The sequence below is a fragment of the Juglans microcarpa x Juglans regia genome, chromosome 5D, assembly GCF_004785595.1.
Source record: "Juglans microcarpa x Juglans regia isolate MS1-56 chromosome 5D, Jm3101_v1.0, whole genome shotgun sequence".
Taxonomy (NCBI): Eukaryota; Viridiplantae; Streptophyta; class Magnoliopsida; order Fagales; family Juglandaceae; genus Juglans; species Juglans microcarpa x Juglans regia.
The window spans coordinates 10,352,873-10,362,061 of NC_054602.1; the positions used below are offsets into that span (position 1 = coordinate 10,352,873).

The 9,189-nt window shown below is 31.9% G+C and overlaps 1 protein-coding gene across 1 annotated transcript; it reads right to left on the reverse strand.

Moving 5' to 3' along the window:
* Positions 1–264: 264 nt before the first annotated feature.
* LOC121264567 (phosphoglycolate phosphatase 2) lies at positions 265–3,795 on the reverse strand. The gene is made up of 11 exons (XM_041167806.1): positions 3,607–3,795; positions 3,409–3,476; positions 3,214–3,306; positions 3,017–3,088; positions 2,644–2,715; positions 2,324–2,383; positions 2,184–2,236; positions 1,363–1,460; positions 1,179–1,278; positions 806–909; positions 265–676 (listed from the first exon to the last, which is right to left on the reverse strand). Exons 1-11 carry the CDS (start codon positions 3,698–3,700, stop codon positions 576–578), a joined length of 915 nt encoding a protein of 304 aa, XP_041023740.1. The 5' UTR covers positions 3,701–3,795; the 3' UTR covers positions 265–575.
* Positions 3,796–9,189: the final 5,394 nt, after the last annotated feature.

A 9,189-nucleotide genomic window follows, 5' to 3' on the forward strand; every position in this document is an offset into this window, starting at 1 on the left:
TTCGTAAAGATAATTATGAAGAACTAGAGAGGATACCTTGTGGTTTATATCTAGTGGAATGATATAGGACCCACCCTAACCGGGATGCAAACAAGATTTGAACCAAAGTAGCTAGTAGCTCAAAAAACAGTTCTATATCTCAAAAGTTTGTAAACAGCCTCCATGATATCCCATTAAACTGTGGTTATCCATGGGTCGTTACATTGAAATGAATTATGACAGCTCGGTTCGCAAAGAGACAAGAACTTAATGAGAAGTCTGATAAAGGGGGATCTCAACTTGAGGGAGAAAAGGACGATAAATATACTATCATTGCTAATGAATAGAGTTCAAAGCAACTATTGTGGTCCCCAACCGTTGGAGTACTCCAAGTCCAATGAGAAATATTACTGATAATTATCAAGTAATATTTTTTTTTATAAGTATTATCAAGTAATATTAACCGATAATCAAATTCAAAGAGTATTTTAGCAAATGAAAACCTAGGTACCAGATGGCCAGTAAGCACCAAAGTTAATAATTCCCCCATCATAAATAAATGGGCTGAAAGAATGTTGGAATGCCTGGTAGTCGGGTTATGCTCCCAATAGTTCCAAAATGTCAGAAACTTTGTTTGTATAGTAATCTGGTTTAATATCATTTGAAGGGTCTTGAAGAGTTGATTGACTTGTTACACCTGCAACCCACAATAATTTCATGAGCATCGGAAGAATCTTGGATGGCTAATGACCGTTCATAGTTACAGCTACTCCGCATCACCAATCAAAAAAACAACTCTGCATCATACAAAGAATAAACCCTTTACCTGAAAGTACAAGAAGGGTTTTGCAACCAGCATTCTGTCCAAATAAGATATCAGTGTCTAATCTATCACCCACCATACACATTTTGGGGCAACTGATTTGAAACCTACAAAACAAAAAAGTATTCAAATTTTTCTGAAGTACGAAATCCAATTCGATCAACCATTATGCTTTTGCAATCAATAGTCTACAATTTATCTGAGTAAGTTCCGTATGGCTTTCAAACTATATGGCTCCCAGTTCCTCATACATTCAAAATAATAATACATTTCTGATTAAAGCATCCAGTTTCAGTAAAAGGATTAGGAGAATATGGTTATGTGGCTGAATTTACATGAATGCAATTGTTTCAATTGTTCCCATTACATCACTTACTTTTGTTGTAAGAAGTCCATCAAAAAGGTTGATGGTTTTCCAACTACAATAGGCTCCTTCTCAGTTGATCCACACATAGCAGCAACCATACACCCTGCACCTGCAAGTATGCATCATAGAAACTGTCAAGTTGCAAACTTGGTTAAATAAAATAAAGGTTGAAAGTGAAAAAAAAAAAAAATACCAGGCCATTCTTGCAAATCAGTCATATGTCCAACTGCATCGCGGTTGGTTGCAATAAAAAGGCATCCAGGATTCTCACGTACGCAAAGGGTTCCATACCTGCCAATTGAAAGCTTGAATCTTTTAAACAGAGCAGCAAACAACTTGTTCCATTAAATCTTACAAATCCAACACAGCAAAGCATATGGTAGAAAAATTTTAGAAATAAAAAATTCACAAATTTGTAGTAGATATAATTTTTTTATAGGTAAAAAAATTTGTGGTAGAAATAATGACCATGATACTATGCAAGTATTATATTACCGATAGAAGTTTCCTCCTGGATTCAATTGAGAGGCTGAGATCTTGAATGTAAAGTTGGTTATAACCTTTGCAAAAATCAAGAGGCCATTGTTTTTAAGTTCATCCAACAAAGCATCAAAAAGCCCTGACCCCTTTGCTGATGAAGGATGACTTGCAACAGTATTCGAGATAAAAATGGCTTTGAAGCCAAATGGAAATACACATACACATGCACACACCATTAAGGCTAAATAGCTGCAGAAAGCAATGACCATTTGAGCTTCAAAATGTTAAAGACAATTTTTTCGGGAACATATTTATAATTTCTGTAGAATGTTTTGATAACTTATTTCAAAGAGTCAACAGTTTATAGAGGTATTATAGGCTCCATTTGCGGCCTACTCAGACAAGAATGTCACATGTGTAAGTGGTTTGTATATAAGCATTTCCTAAGGAGCACAATTGAAGAAATAAAGATGGCATGTTCCACACATAAAAATAGGGGAGTATGGGAGTAATGAACAGAGAATTTAGACTTACTGAAGCTTGTAATAGTTAATATACGGGTCTAGTCCAACCACAACAGCTCCAACCTGGGAATAGAAGTTTTGCCACATTTTAAGAGCAAGCACACAACAAATAAAAGTATCAAAGAAACGATGGGCAATATGTTACATTACCGTCTTATCGTGTTCAAAGAGGCAGTTTGTTTTCCATTGTGCTGTCTTTTTGCCATCTTCCTGCAATATCTTGCTTTCATCAGCATACCTATTTATGAAAAAATCATAAATCAAGTGTTTCCTCCATAATGGCACGAGGGAAAACCCGATCGTTTAGTAACCAGAGCAGACCAGCAGCTGGAGTGCCAAAACTAGTGACTGGCCTTAAAATCACCTTATTTTTTAGAATAAAGTCTTGAGTGCAATTGGATATATGGGTTATGTATCTTGTCTATAAGTCCAGAACTTCAATTTGAAAACAAAATAACAAACTGAATTACCGGGCCACCAAGACCTGTATACCCAACAAGCTCCAGCTCTTCCAATATACCCTCTCCACCTATCACATAAACCTGCAAAAGGAACAAGCGGTGCCACTTATAGTCCCTTCAAATAACTTGTAACAAAATAAGGCACGAAATGAGAAAAACGAGTTCCTTTAGACCGCCAAAACACAGTTTTACTAGACAATGGTACTAGGATATGTTTCTTTGGGTGTGGAGTATGTCATTCTAAATAGTTTAAGTAGCATTGTAGGCTTCTGATTCTCCTGTCAATTAAACAACTTCGGAGTAGCACTCTCTCTCTATTTTGAGGTACATATATGGGTATTCGAAAAGTAAAATAAATAAGTGAAAAGAAGCAGCAAAGTACCTTCTTTTCTTTAGGAAAATTATTGACCTTCAAGAACATAGCAGCTGCAAAGGATGAGCTGAATATCTCATCCTAAAACCAAAAAAAAAAAAAAAAAATCCCAGAAAACAAATAAAAGGGAGAGAATCAGCTTTAAAAAGAGAGAATCAATTTCTGAAAACATCTAATGGAATTAGATTCGAAATTAAAGACAAAACCTCAGTGACTGAAATTCCCAAAGATTGGAATTTGTTAGCGTACTGCCTCCTCGATTTTGTGGAATTATTGGTCACAAACACCAACTTCTTTCCCTAAAAGTATGTACTAAAAAGAAATAAAATCAACAAGAAATTTCGAAATTTTATGACAACTTAGAGAGAGAGAGAGAGAGAGAGAGAGAGAGGTGGGTGTGCCTTGGAGCGAAGCATATCTAATGTCTGCGGGACGCCATCGATAAGTGTATCGCCCTTCCATATTACACCTATATATCAAAACCCAGTTTATTTGTAATGAATAATGATGATATGCAACGAGAAGGAAACGAAGAGAAAGCAACATACAAATAAGATTTAGAAAAAAAAAAAATTATATATAATGCATATATATGAGACCGTCGCAGTCGAAGAGAAAAGCTTCGACGGAATTTAGAAGATCTCCGATGCTCTTGGAGGACAGAAGCTGAGATGCTCTGCTTGCTACGTTCATTGCTGCGTGTGAAAGTGAACTACAAAACTGTCAGAGCCTGCGGATTGCGGAATATCAAAGATGGCTGCAGCCGCTGCGTGGCTGATTTTGTAGTTTGTAACCACAAGTAGTACAGACGAGCATAATCCTCAATTTTTACTCTAAAGAAAAATGTTATTATTCTTGATTTAACTTTATAAAAATAAAATAAAATAACTGATATTTTATTAAAAAATTATATAACGTACTGATATGTCTGATATTAATTTTTGAGAAATGGTTTAACTATAAAAATATTTTATAAAATTAAAATTTATAAATTAATGTGATTTAATATATTAATTTTTGTTATAAAAAAGATCTAATCTATTATATAAAATCACGTTAGTTTATAAATTTATTTTTATAAATAAAATTTAGTTAAAATATTGTTTTTTTTATTTTTATTACCATGACATAAATCTTTAACATTCAGAATAGGATGTAAATCGGTCGGATCTGGTTTGGTCTGGGGGTGATGGATCGAAATTTCATCATTTTCTTCGGATAAGTAGTTATCAGTTCGGTCGGTTCAACCTAATTATTTTTTTCTTTTTTTTAAATAAATTAATAAAAAAATTATTTAAAATACTAAATTAAAATTAAGTGAATTATTAATATAGATTATGTAACTAACTCAATAAAAAATTATTTTATATGGTCAATGATAATAAATTAGATAAAAATTACATTCTTAACTTATATAATTACTATATAATTAATTAATTGATATTATACATTAGTTAATTGATAGAATATTAATTTGTTAATAACATTTTTAAAATTTTATATTTTTAATGGTGATAGGTTAGATGAAAATTATATAATTAATTATACAATTATTATATAAAATATGTATTTTTTAAATTCGATCAGTTCGGTCCAATCCGGGATGGGAAACCCCTAGATCGGGATCAGACCAAAAAGTCTCGATCCTCTATTTCATGGATCGAGACCGATTGGTCTCAAGTCCAGATCGGACTGAACCAACCAATCCGGTCGATTTCTCTGGCCAACTTTCACCCCTAATTGAAGAGAATACTAAAAAAAATTACTTACATCACGTACATCTACTTAATTAATATATGATTTGAGAAATGTTATTTATCATCTTCATATTAAATACAAAGATGTGTAATATAGAGATGAGAAGTAGAATTTTTTTAAGTGATTTATATTTTTGTCATTCTCTTTAAATACATACATATTTAAATATTAAAATAAAAAATAAAAAATAAAAAATCACATATTAATTAAATAAAGGAAATACGAGATTTATATGTAAAATTTCTCCAGACTCCATTGTACCAAAATTCTAGGACTCCATCCCGTCACCCTTCCCTGCTCCGAAGGTGGCCCAGAGATCCGAACATCATACCACTCCAATGGAGCCCTCGTTTTAATTCTCACCTTGACCATACACTATACAGACCTATATATAAGTACACATACTCCTGTACAGCTTTACTATTTGAATACCTCATTCACGCCCAGACAAATCCCGCCTGAAAGCTCTTTGTGAGTGTCAATGGAGGATTTGAAGTTAACTTTTTCAGACATTAGTATTTGACTCATTAAATTTGTCTTTAAATTTTAATAAAAAATACATGTTTTCTATATAAAAAAAGTTATTTTGCCTCCTCACTTTATCCACTCTATTTGACTGCTAGTAAAAATTTTTTTTACTTAGTGATTAAGAAAGTAATTTTAAGTATATTGATGTATTTTTTTATTTTTTTTAAATATTTAAATATATTAAAAAAATGTAAAAAAAAAACTTTTTACACTGAACGTTAAGCCTAGCGGTCAAGTTGGGGCGGCATAATAGCCGTACCCTTTCTATATATCTAAAACTTCCTTATCTATAACTTTATATTGAATTAGCTATTTAATTCATCAAAATAATAATATAATATTATTTTTTAATAATAATTTTTTATTTTTTATAATTATATTAATTATATATTAATTAATAATTTAATTTGATTCTTATATTATTATTATAAAACTGTTGAAGATTAAAGTGAATAAAAAAATTATTGAAGATTAAAAATAAATAAAAAATGATCTGACGGTGTTCTCCGTCCTGAAATCCGAGCTCCTTGAAGACCCTGCATTCGAGTGGACCAATGATTCTCGGAAATGGATCGAACGGGTACTTTTTTTTCCTCCTTAATGAGATCTGATCTTCCCTTTTCGTTCTCACCTTTTGGTTTCTTATAAATCAAGCTCTTCTTATTGCTCTTTCATATTGTTTACAATTTATTCATTCTGATAATCTGATTTCTTGAGGTGATGTTTTCACAGAGTTGCAGGAAACATTGATTATATTGTAGATTTGGATGAGACAAAAAATTCGGATCTCATTTCATCCGTATAATTTTTTTAAATTTTTATTTAAAATATAATAAATAATTTAATTTTTTTAAATTTAAATTTAAATTTTTTTAAATTTTAAAATAATAATAATAAATAATATTTTAATCTTTCATTAAAAATTAAAAATTAAAAATTTTTACCTCACTATCCAAACCATCCAATCTACCCATTACATTGGACACTCCGAAGTATCCAAAGATCACGACATTGGAAACTCCGAAGTAGGCAGGTTTTATATAGTTGTAGGAGTGCTAATTTTAGTTCCAGTTCGCACGCAGAAGGAAAGGTTTTTCTCTTGGTGATTCTCTTTCACAAGACACCCTTTCTTCGCCCTGTCATTATGGTTGTTAAATCCTTACACAATATTATGGAGGTGGGGATTATAGCTCAATGAGCTCTTAGGCCAAGATATTTACAGTGAAAGCAAATGTACACATTAAGGTCAAAAAGTATAGAAGCCTTATATTCCTGCACATGCTTATTCAATAGAGTATTGTGACTTTTTTTTTTTTTTAAGAGCTTGGAGTTCCAAGGAGTGGCTCCGTCCCAAGTATATTAATAACCCTCACTTATGGCATAAGAAAATCCTGATCTACAAGCTAAACATATGGGGTTGTACAAAAAAGACCACCCAAATACAAACCAACCAAGAACAAAACCCCATCCATTAAAAGAACTAAACAGCCTATAAGCCAAAAATCCAGACCAAAAAATTTCAAGACAAACGAATGTTAGCCAAACCCGCCCACTAGCCTATACAACCCTCTGGACTCACGGCCTAATTGAGGCGCCTCCCTAACCATATTGTTCATCTCGCAAGCCCCCTCACAAGCAAGGCAGTATGCAACTTGATTACTTTCTCTAAAACAATGTCTAATACTGTAATCAAATTCCTCGAGTAAAATCATCAGCTTGTCCCGAAAATCTCAAAGATACCAAACTGTACAAGCTTTAGCCAGTATCCAATTAACCACCACCAAAGAATCACATTCCATATCAATAGAAAATAAACCCAACTCCTTGCACCTAATAATAAATGTAAACAATTCAACATTTTCAAATCTCAAAATAATAATAATATTAAAAAATAATATTCTAACAATATTTTATCATTTCAACTCAATTTAGTTTAACATCCAAACGCAGCATAAATCTCCCAAATATAATGAAACAGTTTCTCGTAAATGCACTTAAGGTAATTTAAGAATAAATTATCCCAGTCCAATTAGAATTAGATCTCCAAATTGTTTGTAATAAAGTATTTGAACCATATACCTGGATTGAGTATACTACCAAAACCAAACGCTTTACCACTTGAGCCGAACCTGAGAGTTCTGAAAAAAATTAACCTAACAACGATGGTAAGACGTATTCATATATGGATTCGTTATTTCCATACATATTATTTTTTTAGGACAGAGAGAAATATGGAGATTGCTTAAGAAGTTTTACATTTGTTTAATTCTATTTTTCACAACTCATCTTTTGGTTTGTGTGTTAGAACCCATTAAACCAATTTCTGTTTTATAATATTTTGACTGACATGGTATGGTCCTAATTAGTAGTTTATTATCAAAGTCCTCCACTCCAACCCAAGTTCATAATTAAAAATTGAATGTAAGGGCCAAGTTGATTTAAATACTATTGCAGTCAATCTTAATGAAATAATAAAAATAATTACTTACTTTTAAAAAACTTGAAATACATTTACTCAAAAGTCCTTGATTTCTATTTTTTTAATTTTTTTGTAAAACGTTTATGCAGATCTAATTGATTCATCTCTGCTCTCACTTAGGCGTTGTTTGGATGTTAGAACGTATTGATATCAACTTAATTTAGTCTAATTTTAAATTGAGTCTAACATCAAAATACTTTACTTTCAAATCTCAACTCAAAATCTCTTTACATATTAGACTCACAATCTTTTTCAATTCAACACTTCTTTATATATGAAACTCACAATTTTTTTCAACTCAATATCTCTTTACCCGTAAGATTTATAATTTTTTTTAACTTCTCATAAATACATCTAAATTCATCTTGATATCTAAACATATTTAAACTTATCTTAAGTAGATCCTACAAAATTATTCTATCATCTCAACTCACTACGATTTATAAAGAACTTAACTTATTTCAACTCAGTTTAACGTTCCAACAGAATATTAGTATACACTTTTTATTTATTCAATTAAATATTAGTTTGCTAATGAATGTTATATTTGGATCTCTTTAATTAGATCCTCCTAAGAGGCGAAGAAGGACTTTGCCGTCTCCCCATTTTTTCGATCTTTGTTCCTCACCAACCAAACAACACAATTTATATATAAATTAATTATTTTTAAAACAATGGAAATTTTTATTTTAATACAAGGTCCGCATGTGGCACATGAAAGCCACGTTGTGCATCGCCCATTGGCCTTAAAATTAAGTAAATTAATTAAGGAACCGTGAGGACCCTTCCATGCACTTTCAATAATAAATAAATATAAATATTAAAAAGTCTTTTCAACGTTGATGGCTATCTAGCTTTGACGGAGATTGTTTCCCCTATTCCTATTTTATACTAATTGCACGCATTGTATACACATAACAACCATCAGATGCTTGAATGCCATCACTTGATTGAAATTGTTCGACTTTGGACGGCTGGGATTGGAGATTGTTCTGTATTATGTTGGCTCTCAAGGCACCAGATTGGATTTCAGGTTGCATGTATGTCACGGTCGAAGACAATGGACGAAACAAACACGCGAATTTCTCAGCTCAACGATGCAAATTAATCATGCAATCACTTAATGCCACGTGTTGAAGCTCGTGTTTCAGATGTCGATTTTTTCAACGTACTTACCGAATCAGCGGTTGGACTACCAGGGTGCGACCTCTTCGGAAATTCCTGTGTTCTTTGTTTCTTTTAAATAACTTTCAGCCTCCACTCATCCAGTAAACTACGATACTGTCTACACTCCCGCGAGAACTCAAATATATTTAAAAACAAAAATACTTTAACTACAGATGATATTGGTATGTTAGTAAAGTTATTTTATGTGGTATGTTTTATTGTAAAATTATTTTTCTTATAAAATAAGTAT

What these genes read in the sequence shown, in the direction of transcription:
- LOC121264567 (XM_041167806.1), bottom strand. Translation starts at nt 3,700, where the DNA reads ATGAACGTAGCAAGCAGAGCATCTCAGCTTCTGTCCTCCAAGAGCATC. An exon ending in TGGGAATTTCAGTCACTGAG is followed by an intron (nt 3,089 to 3,213) that starts GTTTTGTCTTTA and finishes TTTTGGTTTTAG; the next exon opens with GATGAGATATTCAGCTCATC. An exon ending in ATACAGGTCTTGGTGGCCCG is followed by an intron (nt 2,384 to 2,643) that starts GTAATTCAGTTT and finishes AAGATATTGCAG; the next exon opens with GAAGATGGCAAAAAGACAGC.